The sequence below is a fragment of the Hypanus sabinus genome, chromosome 9 (assembly GCF_030144855.1).
Source record: "Hypanus sabinus isolate sHypSab1 chromosome 9, sHypSab1.hap1, whole genome shotgun sequence".
Classification (NCBI taxonomy): Eukaryota; Metazoa; Chordata; class Chondrichthyes; order Myliobatiformes; family Dasyatidae; genus Hypanus; species Hypanus sabinus.
The window spans coordinates 69888947-69908279 of NC_082714.1; the positions used below are offsets into that span (position 1 = coordinate 69888947).

The window sequence follows — 19333 nt, forward strand, 5'->3', positions numbered from 1 at the left end:
AAAACGTATGTGAACCCTTGTATTTAATAACTGTTGAACGTCCTTTAGCAGCAATAACCTCCACCAAATGTTTCCTGTAGCTGATCAGACGTGCACAAAGGTGAGGAAGAATTTTAGACCATTCCTCCATGCAAAATTGTTTCAGTTCATCAATATTTCTGGAACACCTTGCATGAACAGCCCTCTTAACTTATGCACAGAATCTCAATCGGGTTAAGGTCTGGACTCGGACTTGGCCATTCCAAAACATGAACTTACTTATTAAACAATTCTGTTGTTGATTTACTCATGTTTCAGATCACTGTCTTGTCGCATCATCAAACTTATATTAATATATATATTATATGACGGATCACTACCCCAACATTCACCTGTAAGATGCCTTAATAACAATATTGATTTCATTCTTCCCAACAATTGCAAGCTGTCCAGGCCCTGCGACAGCAAAGCAGCCTCAAACCATGACGCTCCTTCCACCATGCTTCACAGTTGAGATGAGGTTTCAGTGTACCAACAGTGCCCTTTTTCCTCCAAGCATAAAGGTTCAAAGGTCAAATTTAATGTCAGAGAAATGTATACAATATACATCCTGAAATACTTTTTCTTTGCAAACATCCATGAAAACAGAAAAGTGCCTCAAAGAATGAACAACAGTTAAAGGTGTACATCTCTGCCAGAACGTTCAACTTTTGTCTCATCTGTCCACAGAATATTGTCTGTGTGAAACATCCAGGCGATCTTTTGCAAACTTGAGACGTGCAGCAATGTTCTGTTGAAAAGCAGTGGTTTCCTGGTTTCTTCTTCCATGAACACCATTCTTGTTCATCTTATAGTGGACACATGAACAGAGACTTTAGCAAGTTCTAGAGAATTCTGCATCTCTTTTGTTGTTACCCTTGGGTTCTTTTTCACCTCCTTCAGCACTGCACATTGTGCTCTAGGCATGATCTTTGCAGGATGCCCACTCCCAGGGAGAGTAGCAACAGTACTGAATTTCCTCCATTTGTAGGACAACTTATTTTACTGTGGACTAATGGACATTGAGATCTTTAGAAGTGCTTTTGTACCCTTGTCCAGTCATACATCTGTACAATTCTTCTAAGGTCTTCTGAAAGTTGTTTTGATCGAGGCATGGTGCACATAAACAGATCTTTCTTGATAAGAACAGCCTGTCAGTAACCTGACTTTGAATGTCTTTTTTTTATATAGGGCAGGGCACTTCTATAACCCACTCCTCCAATCTCATCTTAAAGATTGGAACACTTGACTCCAAATAGCTTTTGTAGAAGGCATTACCCCAGAGGGTTACATACTTTTTTGAACCTAGACTGTGATTAGTTAAATGGTGTACTCAGTATTGATGACAAGAAGTACAACTTCTTGCAATATGTTATTAGATCAGGCTAATTGTGTTTGTCTATTATTGTGACTTAGGTGAAGATCAGACTACATTTTATTAGCAATTAATGCAGAAAACCAGGTAATTACAAAGAGTTCACAAACAACTTCTTACAACTGTAAATCCCATGGCCTGAATAAGATGGGTTACTAAAGAAGCTAAGTTGTAGCGGCATTGGCCAAAAGCTTCCAAGCATCAAAAGATTTAGAGCAGTGCTCTTTTTTGCACTGAAAAAATGAATATAGGTTTAACATCGGAAACCATGTTGCAGGTACAATATTGACTGCACAAATGTGGAATGATCTGGAAAAAAATACAAGGTCACCTTACTCCTGACCACAGATTGCTCATCTTAAATTTGGTCTGTACTAGTTCCATAGAAGAACAATTTAGCTACTCCTAGTCATCTTCCTTCTCCATACAGCCATACAATTAATTTGGAATACTTAACCAGCTATCTTTTGAAGGCTTTCACTATAATCTTGCAGTGCCCAATTAAGTCCTACCAGCAAAAGCTCACGGATATCAGACCAGATTTGGCTCTGAGGATTCCCTGATCAAAGAGTGATATTAACGCTTGCCATTCGCATTCATACTTGGAAGTATGTAGAAGACTGCTGGAAGGCGACTAGTATCTGAGAAACTGTAATGTGCCAAAGGAACATTTCCTCCTCATCATGTGAAATATAAGCAGTTGATACTGAGGGTGGGTGATGTACAAACGATCAGGCACACCTGTAGAGCTATTTACTTTCTCAAAAACAATGCAGGCATTAGTAATATTTTGATTTGTTGAGATTCAATGGAGAAAAGGCACATGCTTGCAAATAAATATACTGCCACAAAGTAAAAATCATGGCTCTCTGTAAACTTTCCTGAAGATTTGAGGCTGAAAGATCTCCATGCCTTTTGCTGCAGACTTTTGCTAGTTGATGAGTTCACATTGAAAACTCTTATTTCACATCTAGGTCAGCTGAAAACTGGTCAGAGAATTACATCAAGTTTTTTTACATTTCCACTAAAGTCTGAGAAGTTCTGCTTAAATAATATCAAATTCAGTACAAAGCCCTAGACACAAGTGATCAGTAAATACCTGTTAGCAGGTAGGAAGGCAAAAGATCTTGCTGCAGCTGGGAAAAGAACAGTTTCAAAGTCATCTGAAAAAGCATGATTCAGCTGACAAGGTCGAACATTTCCCTTTCCGTCGATTCAAATATTCTGACGTTCAGTTGCACATTAAGAAAAAATCAAGATTACAAATCCAGTAAATATCTTCAGGTGGGTTACAAATTTTCCGATGCAGGAAAAGGCTTTTGTCTCCAGAAGCAACTGACTGAACCACTTCACTTCCGTTTGACCCTTTATAAAACTCACTCAATATACTTTTCTTCTATATTTGAAATTGATTTGAGACTTAGTTAACAATGGAGGCAATGACATTCACATGTGAAGAACCAGTGCCTTTGCCAACTAGTTATAAACTGTTCCTCTTGGTCACGATCTTACAGTGGATTCCAGTTAAAGGGTCATCAGTTAATGTGCCATTGGTTAATCAAGGGCAGCTGCTTATTTGGAACATAAACAAACCGAGAAAATAGCCAGAGATTCCCTTAGTTTATTTGGGACACTATGCCGCTTAACTGGGGAAGGTGACTGTTGCTGAGTATTTTCTACTAGCATTAATACACCATGCTTGGAGCAGGTAGTTTTTAAAAAGCGTCATTTGCGTGTTTGTGTTTTAAAAGCAGTGATTTTTGTTACTGATAGTTGTCAAGTAATAAACAGTAAACAATTCAGAACAGTTTTGCTTACTGGTGTTTCAAACATTCAGGCTTGGAGATGCCAGAAACGGCTGGGAGTGAAAATGAAACAATTTCACTACTTCAAGAAATTGGACACCACAAATAATTTGAAGCTATCAATAGTTATCTTCAATATTACACATAAAATGCAGATCTGTAGGATGCTATCATCCAAAACACTGTCGGAAGGCAGTCCACCATCTGCACTAGGTGTCTACACTGTTCATCTACAGTCAATCAAAAGAATGAATTTTTCTGTCAATAACTATTAGGAATGAATACACAGTTTTATAGTGCATTAGTAATTTTGGTAGTGCTCAAATTTATTCTGTATTTCATTGAAACATACAACTTGTTACACAGTTCATCTTTTCTATACCTTTTTAAGTATTTCCATGAAGCTTGGGCTAAATACAGCAGCTGCTTAATTGGGCCAAAATGTACTGGTCCTGATGTGTCCCAAGTAACCGGAATCCACTGTATTATGCTCTTGTCACTGATGGAGAAAATTCTGTTTTTCCCCATTTCAAATGCTCATGAAATAATGACAGAACCCCAATTCTTTGTGAATCTCAAGCATCTGTCATACCACAAGGAAAACTGAAGCTGTCAGTAGCTTCAGAAGTGCATAAAATTTCTGGCCACATTTTTCAGCTGACACAATTTGTCATCTTCTAAACATTGCACAGTGTATATAAATAGCTATATAAATCAAACCTATCAATAATGATTCAGGGCTTCCATAAGACATACCCTTTATCATTTACTCAAGAAGCAGTCTCTTAATATCTCACTGAGCAAGAGGTGTCCTTGTAATCATTAAAACAATTTTGGTAACTTACATCTGTGACATGTTCTGATTCTTCCAAACCATTCTAAAATTTGATTTGCCAGATAGAAAACTGTCATCCAAAAAAATCAGTGTTTTTTGTGTACACAGCTATTCTACTAATCTATTAAAACTGAAAAATCATACTGCAATTTGAGAGGGAGAAGCACAAGTCAGAGGTATTAGTATCTCAATGGAAAAAAGGGAATTACAGCGGCATGAGAGAGGAGCTTGACAAGATGGATTGGAGGGGGATACTGGTGGGGATGCTGGTAGAGCAGAGATAGCTGAAGTTTCTGGAATAGTTCACAAGGCTCAGGATAGATATGTCCACAGAGGAACTTCTCAAATGACAGGAGTAGGCAACCATGACTGACAAGGGAAGCTGGATGGTTGGGAAATTTTTAACTCCACTAAAGGCAACTGAAAAGCCATAAGGAAAGAAAAGATGAAATATGAGGGCAAACTAGCCAACAATATAAAACAGGATACTAAAAGATTTTTCAGTTAAATGAAGAGTAAAAGGGAGGTGAGAGTTGATATTGGACCACTGGAGAATGATGCTACTGAGGAAGTAACAGGGAACAAAAAATTGGCAGATGGACTTAATAAGTACGAGGGGTGATTGACAAGTTCATGGCCTAAGTTAGAAGGAGTCAATTTTAGAAAACCTAGCACATTTATTTTTCCTACATTTACACACTTAGTCCAGCGGTCGTGAAGCATACGGATCCCTCCTTTGTAGAAGGTCTTGGACTTCCAGAAGTGGCCCACAACATGGGGTAATTGATAAGCTTGTGGCCTAAGGTAGATGAGTTATTCAAATGTTCTGCATTTTCACTCAAAGAGTTGAACTGCACATGTATATAACGAGAGCTGTATAATACATCTGCTTCTATCTTAGGCTACGAACTTATCAATCACCCCTGCTGTGGACCACCTGGAGGTCCATGATACCCTTGTTACATGCAATCGCCCCTGCTGTGGACCATTTCTACAAAGAAGGAATCCATATGCTCCACTGGACTAAGTGTGTACATGTAGGAGGGGACTATGTTGAAAAATAAATGTGCTAGGTTTTCTAAAATTGACTCCTTCTACCTTAGGCCACGAACTTATCATTCATCCCCCCCCCCCCCCCCCCACCACCCTTGTACATTACCAGTCTTCACTGTGGAAGACACTAGCAGTATGCCAGAGGTCAGTGAGCAGGAGTGAGTGCCATTGCTAATACAAAGGAAAAAGTGCCAGGCAAACTGAAAGGTCTTCAGGTGGATAAGTCACCTGGACCAGATGGACAACCTCCCAATGCTAAAAGAGGTTGCTGAAGGGATAGCAGAATCATTGATCATGATCTTTCAAGAATCACTTGATGCTTGAATGGTCCAGAGGACTGGAAAATTGCAGATGTTACTCCACCCTTTAAGGGAAGAAGACAAAAGAAAGGAATTATAGGCCAGTTAGCCTAACCCCTGTGTTTGGTAAAGTGTTGAGAGTGTATTATTAAGGATGAGGTTTCAGGGTACTTGGAGACTAACGATTTAAGTCAAAGTCAGTCAAAGGGAAATCTTGTCCGACAAATCTGTTAAGAAATTTTCAAGGAAGTAACAAGCAGGGTGGACAAAGGAGAGGCAGTGGATGTCATTTACTTGGATTTTCAGAAGGCATTTGCTAAGGTGCCACACGAGGCTGCTTAACAAGATAAAATCCTATGGCATTACAGGGGAGATACTGGCATGGAAAGAGAAATGGCTTTTTATTATATGACAAGGTAGTCTACATTTTTTTCTCCTTAATAAACAGCTTCAGTCTTGGTAGGGGTTAAGATTCTTTTTTGTAATGAATTAGTATATTTCAATATAACTATTGTTTAACTTAGATGAATACAGGGTAATGAAATTGTTATTATGAATCGATATATTGTAATTGGAAGTTTTTTTTTAATCTTCTTGGACCTTTCAGACATACTTTCTTGTACTCTGTATTCTTCTATGTAGAAAATAATAAAAATATTGGAAAGAATAGAAAGAAATGGCTGACAGGCAGGAGGCAGCAAGTGGAAATAAAGGGTGCCTTTTCCAGTTGGCTGCCAGTGACTACTGGTGTTCCTCAGGGGTTAGCATTGGGACCGCTATTTTTCACATTGTTTGTCAATGATTTAGATAACAGAATTGATGGCTTTGTGGCAAAGTTTGCAGATGATACAAAGATAGATGGAGGGGTGCTGAGGAAGCAATGCAATTGCATAAGGACTTAAGACAAATTGTAAGAATGGGCAAAAGGGTGGCAGATGGAATATAGAGTTGGGAAACGTATGATAATGCATTTTGGTAAAAAGAATGAAAGAGCAAACTATTATCTAAATGGGGAGAAAATTCAAACATCAGAGGTGCAGAGGGAATTAGGAGTCCTCATGGAAGATTCCCAGAAGGTTATGTTACGTACTCGTGACACATGACAGTGGTGCCTTTGTCACGTAACTGGGGTTGAAGCTGTACTGGACTTGAGGTGATGGTCTTGTGATGGTGGAGTGACATCATTTTCCCGCCAGTAGAGATCACGTGGTTATAAAAGGTAGACCCCACCCTGTGAGGAGGGGCAGTTCGTGACTGGATTTGCCAGGTTGACTTCACACCACTGCGTGTTTTAAGTGATGACGCAGTTTAGTTGAAGGATGAAGTTTTTATTTAATGCCTAAAGTTTAAGAAGTCATTGCCAGCAGGTTCTTTATGATTCTGCTAGTTCGAGGAGAATCGCTTTCTACGGTGAAACGGGGCCAACCTTTATTTGTTCCTTATTTGGAAGGATTTCGTTGACTATCTTTGTGTTAATCCCTAGGTTTAACTAGAAAGGATTGAAGGTAGTGGAGAAGGAAAGGTCAGTGCCTTTAAGCCGTTCTGTTTCGTAAATTCTTCGTGGGAAGTTCAACGTCGGGGATCGAAGCAAGCGACGTTAAAGAGAACCTAAATCGTCCTATAAAGTCTCTCCTTTTAAATGGACTGTGAGCATATCGAACTTTTGGCAATACCACTTTAAAGAACAGTTTTTGGCAATGCCACTTTTAAGAACTGTTTTTGCAATATCACTTTAAGAACTGTTTGGGCTGCTGCTCAGCAGCTGTTTCCGGTTACGGTAGTGTTTGTTTACTTTTGGGGGGTTTGTTTTCTGTGTTTAATAAACGTGTTGTTTGTTATAAGAAACCCTTGCCGAACTCATATATTTATTGTTGCCTGAATACGTAACAGTTAATTTACTAGAGCAGTCTGTGGTAAAGGAGGCAAATGCAATGTTGACATTCATTTCAAGGGGAATAGAATACAAAAGCACAGAGATAATGCTGAGGCCTTATAAGACACTTGTCAGGCTGAATTTGATGTATTGTCAACAGTTTTAGGCCCCAGATCTCAGAAAGAATGTGTTGTCATTGAAGAGAATCTAAAGAAGGTATACGAGGATGCTTTCAGGAATGAAAGGGTTAACATATGAGGACCGTTTGGCAGCTTTGGGCCTGTACTCACTGGAATATAGAAGAATGCGTGGGGATCTCATTGAAGTCTACCGAACGTTGAAAAGACTAGATAAAGTTGATGTGGAGAGGATGTTTCCTATGGTGGGGGTGTCCAGAACTAGTGGGCACAGCCTCAAAATTGAGGGGCAACCCTTTAAAACAGAGGTAACGAGGAACATTTTTAGCCAGAATATTGAATCTGTGGAATGTTCTGCCACAGACTGCTGTGGAGGGCAAGACTGTGGTATATTTAAAGTGGAAATTGATAGTTTTCTGATTGGTCAGGGCACCAAGGGTTATGGCAAAAAGGCAGATGTATGGAATTGAGTGGGATCTGGGATCAGCCATGATGAAGACTCAGTGGACTGAATGGCCTAATTCTGCTTCTATGTCTTATGGTCTTATGATTATTTTTATAAGTTGCCTGGATGCAAATGCAGAAAGCTTAATCAGATTGCAGATGACATACAATTAAGAGGTGTGAAAGAGGTTTTCATAAATTACTGGGGAGCTCGATCAGTTAGGAAAGTGAGCCAAGGAATAGCAAATGGATTTCAATACAGACAAGTGTGAGATGATGCATTTTGGTAAGTCAAACCAGCATAGGACTGATAAATTGAATGGTTGGACACTGGGGAGTACAAGTGCACAGTTCATTGTAAGTCACACCACGGGTAGACATGGAGATGAAAAGAGCACTGAGCACACTGGCCTTCAGTTAAATCATTGCATGTAAGAGTTGGGACATTATGTTGCAGCTGTGTAAGTCATTGGTAAGGGTGCACTTTGAAAACTGGGCACAGTTTTAGTCATCCTTTTTTGAGAATTACCTGATTACATGGGAAAAAAAGTGGGGAAAAGATTTAAAAATTTTACCAAGCTGAGTCAGAGAACACAACATTTTAGAATAGGCCTTTGGGACCTTCTAATCCATGCCAAGTACTTATCCAAACTTCTCAAATGTTGCAATCGAACCTGCACTCACCACTTCTGCTGGCAAGCTCATTCTAAACTCTCACTACCGCCAGTGAAGAAGCTCTCCCTGAAGTTCCACTTCCACCTTTCAACAAGCAGTTGTCTGTTTGGGGGTGAGTGAGCATGAGATTTAAATCGTAAGTGTAGTATTGTGGAGCATTTCATAAGGCTAGAGATATCACTATTTTATCAGCCTATAAACTGGAGCAGCCATGGTGTGAGCAGGCCAGTGTTGGAGTGGAGAGCGTGAGGCTTTGTCAATAAGAGTTGGAAGCTAAAGTAAGCTGTTGGTAAATTTCCTTCTTTATCTGTTAGTGCCTAATTAAGGTTAGCAAATATTTGATCCAGTGTCAGTTGTGTCCTCTTCATGTCAGATGTGGGATGTATCAGTTTCCCTGAAAACTACAGCTGTGACCATTCCGCTCAGTGACGGGTATATCACTCTCAATACTACTGGGCAGGGTAAGCAGAGTGATCAGGTCTCCGGCTCTGTGGCTCAAAAGGGAAGGGGGGGAAAATGTACAGTGGTGACAGGGGATTTCTTGTTGGGGAGTAGACAAGAGATTCTGTGGATGTGAAAGAGATTCTGGAATGGTGTGTTGCCTCCCAGATGCCAGGGTCAGGTGCATCGCAGGTTGGGTGCACAGCATTCTAAAGAGGAACCTGAAGTTGTGGTACATGTTCATAGAAATGAGAAGAGAGATAGGTAGGAAGCTCACAGGGAGGACCTCAAGGGTCTTGCATTACAGCTTGTGCTGCAAGCCAGTGAGGGTAAGAATAGGATGATGTGGCATATGAATGGATTAATTGGTGTGGGGACAGGGTTTCAAATGTCTCTTGGGATTTCACATTGGGATCTCATCTGAGGAAGGCATGACCTTAAAGGACAGGTCACCCATGAACTTGAGGGGGCTCAATATCCTTGCAGGCAGATATGCTGGAGCTGCTGGGGAAGGTTTAAATGTTGGGGGTGATGGGTCAGTGGATGCCATAGTTGGTTAGATGCAGTGTTAGGACACTGAGAAAGGATAGGCAGTAAATATGGCAAAACTGCAGTCAATGTTAGTGTGTCTATTTTAATGCACAAAATATCAGGAAGAAGGGTGATAAACCTAGAGCATGGGTGAGGACATGCAAATATGATGTTGTGGCCATTACAACTATCACAAGGGCATGAATGGCTGCTGGATTTTCTGTGGTTTAGATGTTTCAAAAGGAACATAGAGGGAGGTAAAAGAGGTGGAGGAGTTGTATTGCTAACAGTGAATATTATCACAGCTGTAGAAATGGAGGATGTCATGGAGGGATGGATTGGCTATTGAGTCAATGTAGGTGGAAATCAGAAACAAGGAGGGAGCAATCATTCTAAAACTCTATTTAGTATTCTATATAATCCCCAAACAGCAGAGACACCGATGAACAAATCAGGAGGCAGATTTTGGAAAAATGCAAAAACAACTTGAGAAGCCCTCAGTGAGTAGGGCTGAGGAAATCACCAAGGCGTTATAATGTTCTGTATCTCGATCAAATCTCCCCTGATATTTTCATGCTCCTGGGAATAAAGTCCTAACCTATTCAACCTTTCTCTATAACTCATGTCCTTGAGACTTGGAGACATCCTTACAAATTTTCTCTATACTCTTTCAATCTTATTGATATATTTCCTATAGGTACATAGGTGATCAAACCTGCACACAATACTCCAAATTAACTTCACCAATGTCTCATACAACTTCAACAAAACATCCCAACTCCTGTACTTTGATTTATGAAGGGCAATGTTTCAAAACTTTCTTTACAACCCTATCTACCTTTCAAGAAATTCTGGATCTGTATTCTATTTGTTCCACCGCACTGCTCAGTACCTTATTGTGCAAGACCGATACTGATTTATTCTGTCAAGTGCAACACCTTGCACTTGTCTGCATTAAATTCCCTCTGCCATTTTTCCAGATCCCACAGCAAGCCATAATAGTCTTCCTTCCTGTCCACTACAAGCCCAATCTTGGTGTTATCTGCAAATATGTTGATCCAGTTTACCATATTATCCAAATTAGTGGCATAGATGACAAACAACAATGGACCTAGCACCGATCCCTGCAGCACTCCGCTAGTCACAGGCTTCCAGTCAGAGAGGCAACCATCTACAAGCTCTGTGCAAAGCCAACGTTGAGCCCAACTTACTACCTCATCCTGAATGCCAAGTGACTGAACCTTGTCAAAAGCCTTGCTGAAGTCCATGTAGACAACATCCACAGCCTTTCCTTCATCAACTTTCCTGGTAACTTCCTTGAAAACTATCAGACTGGTTAGACACAAACTACCATACACAAAGCTATGTTGACTAACCTTTATCAGTCTCTGTCTATCCAAATACTTACAGTAGCATGCAAAAGTTTGGGCACTCCGGTCAAAATTTCTGTTACTGTGAATAGTTAAGTGAGTAGAAGACGAACTGATCTCCAAAAGTCATAAAGTTAAAGATGAAACATTCTTTACAACATTTTTAGCATGATTAGTGTATTATTTTTGTTTTTTACAATTTTAGAGTGAAAAAAGGAAAGGAGCACCATACAAAAGTTTGGACACCCCGAGAGATTTGAGCTCTCAGGTAACTTTACCAAGGTCTCAGACCTTAATTAGCTTGTTAGGGCTATGGCTTGTTCACAGTCATCATTAGGAAAGGCCAGGTAATGCAAATTTCAAAGCATTGTAAACACCCTGACTCCTGAAACCTTGTCCCAACAATCAGCAGCCACGGGCTCCTCTAAGCAGCTGTCTCGCACTCTGAAAATTAAAATAAATGATGCCCACAAAGCAGAAGGCGGCTATAAGAAGATAGCAAAGCGTTTTCAGGAAGCCTTTTCCTCAGTTCAGAATGTAATTAAGAAATGACAGTTAAGTTAGAGGGATATAGCCAAACACAAGTTTGACTCTGAACTCCGTCTTATAGGATAGGACTCTGTCCTATCTATCACCCCCTCTGCCTCCTGAATGTTCTGTAGTTCATCCAGTTCCAACTCCTTAACATGCATTGTTAGAAGCTGCAGCTGGATGCAGTTCTCACATCCCCCATCCCGCAACAGGAGCATTCCACTATTCTGCCTGGCATCTCCAATGTTCTAATTGTGCAAATGTAAATAAGGAAGAACAATAAACTATGGGGGGAGGGGGAGGACGACTCTACCTACAGCTTTTTTGCCTTCTCTCACTGAAGTCTCTTCTAACTCTGACAATGGCCACTCCGCTTGCCCTGCCTTAGTTTAATTTGTTCTTATCAATCAATCCGAACAGTGATTGGCTGCTGCTTAAAGCTCCAAACTGCGGAGAGTCACTGCATCTTCTACTCAATCCGAAAACCTGAGTGAACTCCCTCTTCTCAGGCTTTTGATCTCTGAGTGGTTGCTGCTCAAAGCTGCAATTCAAGATAAGGCAGCAGAAGAAACCAGAGAGCTGTTGTAGATGGCTGCAGCTCCCTGAGACTAGTGGTGTGCCAAAGGAATCGGTGCTCGGTCTGTTGTTATTTGGCATCTTTATCAACGACCTGAATGATAATATGGTAAAGTGGATCAGAAAATGTGTGAATGAACACCAGATTGTGGGTGTAGTGGTCAGCAAGAAAGAGAATCAGAGGTGGAAAAATGACAGATGGAATTTAATGTAGACAAATGTGAGGTGTTACACATTGGGAAGATCTATCAGGGCAGGTCTTCAACAATTAGTGACAGGGCACTGAGGAGGGCAGTAATCAGAGGGATCTTGGAACAGATTCACAATTCATTGTATCTGATTCCTCAGTTCTACACACATACCCTCACTGGATACGTGCTGTCGCAGGTAGATAGGAACATAAAGTCGAGCAGAACACAGATGGGGGGGGTAGGAGGGAAGGGTAAGGGGAGGGGGAGATAAGAGGGAAGAACACTGGGGAAAAAAAGGGAGGGGAGAGGATGGGTGAGGCAGAGGAGGCCGCTGAGGGAAATATGAGCAGGATGGTGAACACCAATGAAGGCAAGGGCAAAGGAAGGGTGGTGGGGAGAACACTGGGGAGGGGAGGAGGGAGAAGGAGGGAGAAGGAGGGAGGGGGAGGGGAGGAGGGAGAGGGAGAGGGAGGGGAGGGGACACCGGGGAGCGGAGGAGAGGAGAGGGCTAGGGGAGAGAATTTCCGGGGCTACCTGCTGAGCACCACCGAACCTCAACACCCACCTGCCCACGGTCTGGTTGGCCAGCTGCCGCATCCGATTAAACTGCTTCTTCATGATGCTTTCTGCCTGCGGCGGCGCCAAAGCCGAGCTCAGTGAGTGGCCGTGCTCAGGCCCCGGGCTGCCGTACACACCATGGCCCAGGGAACCCCGTCCCCGCTTGGCGCACAGATCGACCGCTCCCACCCGGGCCTGCACTCACAGGGATCGGCCGCGCATTGCTCGGCGGAAGTGGTTCCGCACTGCACTTCCGGCCCTGGCAGGTCGTGGGCGTAGGGTGAGAGATAGCTGCTCCTGATGTCCCGCCGCTGCGAAGGGACATCACGGGGACCGGGGTACCCAGTCCCGCTCTGACTGCCATGCCCTATAAAATGGTCCCTTCCCTATAGTGAATCGGGACTATTATCACTGATGTATGTGGTGAGATTCGTTTTGCAGCATCCGTGCAGAGCAAAGAGATTAAAACACTCAGTTACAAAAGAAACAAGTCGTTCAAAATATGCATAATGAAGTAGTGTTCACGACTTTGTGAACCATTCAGAAATTTGATTGCAGAGTGGGAAGAAGCTGGTCCTCAATCACTAAGTTCTTGGACCACCTCCTCCATAGTGTAACGCAAAAAGGGTCTTTAATGGTGAATGTCGCCTTCTTGAGGCACCGTCTCTTAAAGAAGCCGTCTATGGCATGTTGCGCCGGGTTTGAAACTGGTTGTGTTTTAAGCGCTGCAGCTTTGAGCAATCCTGTGCTTTTGGAGTCTTTTTATCAGCTGATTCAACCAGTCAAAATGCTCGCGACAGTATAAGTTTCCAGAGTGTTTGCTGACAGACCAAATCTCAGACCCCTAATGAAGTAGACCTGTTGTCATCATGTGGCTACTGGAGTGCTGGGTATGTTGTTTGTCATCTATGTCAATGATACGGATGATAATGTGGTTAACTGGATCAGCAAATTTGCAGATGACACCAAGGTTGGGACAGCAAGGAAGGTTATCAAAGCTTGCTGCCGGATCTAGATCAGCTTGAAAAATGGACTGAAAAAATTGCAGATGAAATTTAATTCAGGCAAGTGCAAGGTGTGGCATTTCAGTAGTGCCAACCAGGGTAGGCCTTATACAGTGAACAGTAGGGCACTGAGGAGTGTGCGACAAGAAAAGGATCTGGGGATGCAGGTTCATAATTCATTGAAAGTGGTGGTGCAGTTAGGTAGGGTTGTTAGGCAAGCTTTTGGAACACTGGCCTTCATAAATAAAAGTATTGAGTACAGGAGATGCGATGTTATGTTGAAGTTGTATAAGATGCTGGTGAGGCCTAATTTGGAGTAGTGTGTGCAGTTTTGGGCATCTACCTACAGGAAAGATGTAAATAAGAGCATAGAAATTTACATTACATTATGGGCTCTTTGGCCCACAATATTGTGCCGACTACTCTAGAGTCTGCCTAGAATTTCCCTAATGCATAGCCCTCTATATTTTTCTAAGCTCCATGTACCTAAGAGGTTCTTAAAAACTCCTACCGTATCTGCTTCCACCACGATCGCCAGCAGTGCATTCCACACACCCACCACTCTGTGTGAAAAAATTACCCCTGATATCCCCTTGGTATCTATTTACAAGCACCTTAAAACTATGCCCCCTCGTGTTAGCCATGTCAGCCCTGAGGAAAAGCCTCCCGCTATCCATACAATCATTGCCTCTCAGCATCTTATACACCTCTATCTGGTCACTCCTCATCCTCTGTCGCTCCAAGGAGAAAAGGCCAAGTTCACTCAACCTATTCTCATAAGGTATGCCCTCCAATCCAGGCAACATCCTCGTAAATCTCCTCTGCACCCTTTCTATGGTTTCCACGTCCTTCCTGTAGTGAGGAGATCAGATCTGAACACAGTACTCAAAGTAGGATCTGATCAAGGTCTTATATAGCTGTAACATTACTTCACAGCTCTTGAACTCAATCCCACAGTTGATGAATGCCAACACACCACATGCCTTCTTAACAACAGTGTTAACCTGCGCAGCAGCTTTGAGTGTCCTATCGACACGGACCCCAAGATCTCTCAGATCCTCCTCACTGCCAGGAGTCTTACCATTTATATTCTGTCTTCAAATTGGACCTACCAAATTGAACCACTTCACACTTATTTGGGTTGAAGTCCATATGCCACTTCTCAGCCCAGTTCTGCATCCTATCGATGTTCCGCTGTAACCTCTGACAACCCTCCAGACTATACACAACACCCCCAACCTTTGTGTCATCAGCAAACTTACTAAACCACCCTTCTACTTCTTCATCCAGGTCACTTATAAATATCACAAAGAGAAAGGGTCCCAGAACAGATCCTTGAGTCACCGACCTCCATGCAGAATATGACCCATCTACAACCACCCTTTGCCAGTTCTGGATGTAGAAGGTCTGCTTGGATCCCATGCCTCCTTACTTTCGCAATAAGCCTTGCATGGGGAGCCTCATCTGCTTTATTGAAATCCATAAACACTACATCCACTGCTCTACCTTCATCAATGTGTATTGTTAGATCCTCAAAGAATTCAATCAGGCTCATAAGGCATGACAAAGCCCTTGACAAAGCCATGCTGACTCTCCCTAATCAGATTATGTCTCTCCAAATGCTTATAAGTTATGCCTCTTAGGATCTTCTCCAGCAACTTTCCCACCACTGAAGTCAGACTCACTGGTCTATAATTTCCTGGGTTATCTCTACTCCCTTTCTTGGCCAAGGGAACAACATTTGCAACCCTCCAATCCTGCGGTACTTCTCCCATCCCTATTGATAATGCAAAGATCATCACAAGAGGCTCAGTAATCTCCTCCCTCACTGTAAGTCATTCCCAAAGTCTTTTTCCCTGGTAGAATACTGAAGCAAAGTATTAATTAAGTATTCATTCATCTGACTCCATGCACACATTTCCACTATCGCACAGGCTCTTCACATACTTGTAGAATCTCTTGGAATTTTCCTTAATCCTGCCTACCAAGGCCTTCTCATGGCCCCTTCTCACTCTCCTAATTCCAAACTTAAGCTCCTTCCTAGCAAACTTGTAATTTTCTAGAGCTCCAATAGTACCTAGTTTCTTGAACCTTTCATAAGCTTTTCTTAACTAGATTTTCTACTTCCTTTATACACCATGGTTCTTTAATTCTACCATCATTTCCCTGCCTCAGTGCAATATACCTATGCAGAATGCCATGCACATGTTCCCTGAACATTTGCTACATTTCTGCCATGCATTTCCTTGAGAACATCTGCTCCGAAGTTCCTGCCTAATAGCATCATATTTCTCCCTACCCCAATTAAATGTTTTCCCAAATTGTCTGCTCCTGTCCCTCTCCAGTGCTATGGTGAAGGAGATAGAGTTATCACTACCTCCAAAATGCTCTTCCACTGAGAGATCTGACACTTGACCAGGTTCATTTCCCAACACCAGATCAAGTACAGCCTCTCCTCTCATTGGCTTATCTACATATTGCGTCAGGAGACCTTCCTGAACATATCAAACAAACTCCACCCCATCTAAACCCCTTGCGCTAAGGAGATGTCAATCAACATTAGCAAAGTTAAAATCTCCCATCACAACAACCCTATCATTATTGCACCATTTCATAATCTGCCTCCCTATCTGCTTCTCAATATCCTTGTTACTATTGGGGGGGATCTGTAAAAAAAAAACACCCAGTAGAGTTATCGCCCCTTTCCTGATTCTGACCTCCACCCACACTGACTCAGTATGCTATCCCTCCATGACTTCCTCCTTTCCAGTAGCCTTGACACTATCCATAATTAGCAATGCACACCCCCACCTCTTTTGTCTCCTCTCAGTTCTTTTTGAAACATTTAAAGCCTGGCACACTCAGCAGACATTCCTGCTCCTGAGATATCCAAGTCTGTAATGGTCACAGTTCCATGTATTGATCCATGCTCTAAGTTCATCCGCCTTGTTTCTGATACTCATTGCATTAAAATGATGCATCTCAAACCATCATGTTGAGTGCATCTTCACTGTAACATCTGTTCCTTCCCAACAGCATTAGTAAACCTCCCTGCAAGGATATTGGTACCCCTCAGATTCAAGTGCAACCCGTCCTTTTCTCATAGGTCTGCCCCCAGAAGACCCTTGCTCCTCCAGCCACGCATTTATCCTTCACCTCATTCCATCCTTATACTCACTATCATGTGGCACAGGCAGCAATCCTGAGATTACTACCTTTGAGGTCCTGTTTCTCAGCTTCCTTCCTAACTCCCTGTATTCTGCTTTCAGGACCTCCACCCTTTTTGTTATCTATGTTGTTGGTACCAACATGTACCACAACCTCTGTCTGCTCGCCCTCTCATTTCAGGATAAGTTTGAAAGGGTACAGAAAAAATTTACAAGGATGTTGGTGGGACTGGAGGATCTGAATTATAAGGAAAGATTGAACAGGTTATGACTTTATTCCTTGGAATGCAGAAAATTGAGGGGAGATTTGATAGTTGTACAAAATAAGGAGGGGTAAATGGTTGGCTTTTTCCACTGAAGTTGGGTGGGACTATAACTAGAGGTTGCCTAGAGTTTGGATTGGTACATGGATGGTAGGGGTATGGGGGATTGTCAATGGGAGTAGGTGGTTTAAATGGTTTGGCATGGACGAGATGAGCTGAAGGGCCTGTTTCTCTGAATAAACTGCCTGAGGTGCTTTCATGCACTTCTTGAAACTGATAAAATTCTTTGAAGACTCAAATGCTTCATTCAGTAATCAACTCAAGGTTATGAAGAATATTGCCTATTTTTCAGAATTATTTGAAAGTTTAATTAAATCAATCTTCAATTACAAGGAAACGATGTGAATTGTATCATTCAAATCAGTAGTCTCCACATTTCTGTTGAAGTTAATCCTATTGAAGTGTAATAATTGGCCATCACAACCTTTTCCAATTTCTGAGCCTCTCTGAGTTGGAAGAGAAAGAATATGAAATGATGATCTTCAAGTATACACTGCCCACCTGGGTGAGCTGCATACAAAGATGTCAGAGAGATTTCAGGATCTTCCCTCAATCCAGATTGGGTAATAAATCCATTCCTGAACATTTGTAGTGAATAATTAACAGGAAGGATAGAGGAAGAACTGACCTCAATACAAAATGACTTTGATCTGAAGCCGATGTTCAAAGAATCATGTCAAGATTTGGTTGCAGAAAGAAATCTCTGAACGCTATACTGCACAGTGGAAAAAAGGGCAAGATGTGCTTTAATGCCTTTCCAATATCTTTCTAACAACTAATACATTTAGTGGAGAGCACTTTAAGAGCAGTCACCCAACTTCTTTCAAAGCAACGAAATAGACTGCAAATTATTGAAGGCAGGGATCTGAGTGACATTCAACCTGATGTTAAAAACGGTCACTGCTCCAAACCCATCCATTTCATTGAAAAGTGAAAATGCAGTGAAGTAGTGAATAGTTGGACTACTAATGCATGCTCTAAAATTGTTGAAGAAAATTATTTTACTGTAACTAAATAAATAATTTTATTTGTAGCCTTAAATAGAATAAAACAACTTTTGCAATTATTTGTCACAGTTTTGATTTTGCAGTCCCCATTTTCTTTCACTGTGCATTGCAAATCAAAATTCTTCATAGTTTTTATCTAATAGCCAGAAAGGAAAAGAAGGGCGCTAGGGATGTGGTTTCGAAGACAAGGGGGCAAACATCCAAAAAGTTTGGAAATCTCTGGTCTATACAAATCAATCACCAACATTAGATTAGTCATTGACGTTTCTTTTCTTTGGGCACATCTCGGTCTAAAAATAAAGAATTTACATAAAAGAATATCACTTATTGTTTGTCAAGCATTTTAGAATATTCTGTGAACATGAGGAAAATGTCACTGTCACAAATTCTGTCTTCCTCCAATCTACTGAACAAAGCTTGCAAGTATCCTTTACAGTATTTTGCAATACCTGGACGTGGTAGAAATGTTTAACAGGAAACCATACCTATCAAATGCATCGGCTGTATACGTACTCACTCTGCATAGTCAAACTCAGCCAGTGATGCCAGCATGATGCTGTATTCTCCCAAAGCTGCAGCAAATCCCACAAGAAACCCAGGTCCAGATGGTCTGCATCCTAGGGTATTAAAGGAGGTGGCCCTGGAAATTGCGGATGCATTGGTAATCATTTTCCAATGTTCCTTAGATTCAGGATCAGTTCCTGAGGATTGGAGAATGGCTAATATTATCCCACTTTTTAAGAAAGGAGGGAGGGAGAAAACAGAGAACTATCATCCTGTCAGCCTAACATCAATAGTGGGGAAGATGCTAGAGTCCATTATTAAAGATGAAATAGTGGCATATCTAGACAGCAGTGATAGGATTGGGCCGAGCCAGCATGGATTTACCAAGGGCAAATCATGCTTGACTAATCTATTGGAGTTTTTCGAGGATGTAACCAGGAAGTTAGACAAGGGAGATCCAGTGGATGTAGTGTACCTCGATTTTCAGAAAGCATTTGATAAGGTCCCACTTAGGAGATTGGTGGGTAAAACCAGAGCTCATGGCATTGGGGGGAAGATATTGACATGGATAGAAAACTGGTTGGCAGATAGAAAACAAAGGGTAACAGTGAATGGG

At 41.7% G+C, this 19333-nt stretch overlaps 1 protein-coding gene across 7 annotated transcripts in view; it reads right to left on the minus strand.

Moving 5' to 3' along the window:
- Nucleotides 1-12955, minus strand: part of arhgap17a (Rho GTPase activating protein 17a) — a 191558-nt gene extending 178603 nt beyond the window's left edge. For all 7 annotated transcript variants that reach the window (XM_059979887.1, XM_059979888.1, XM_059979882.1 and 4 more), the window contains exon 1: nt 12720-12955. Coding sequence is in view for 3 of the 7 variants with exons in the window: in XM_059979888.1 (XP_059835871.1) it covers nt 12720-12772 (53 nt within the window). In the remaining 4 variants the exon portion in view is untranslated. The remainder of the gene's footprint in view (nt 1-12719) is intronic.
- Nucleotides 12956-19333: the final 6378 nt, after the last annotated feature.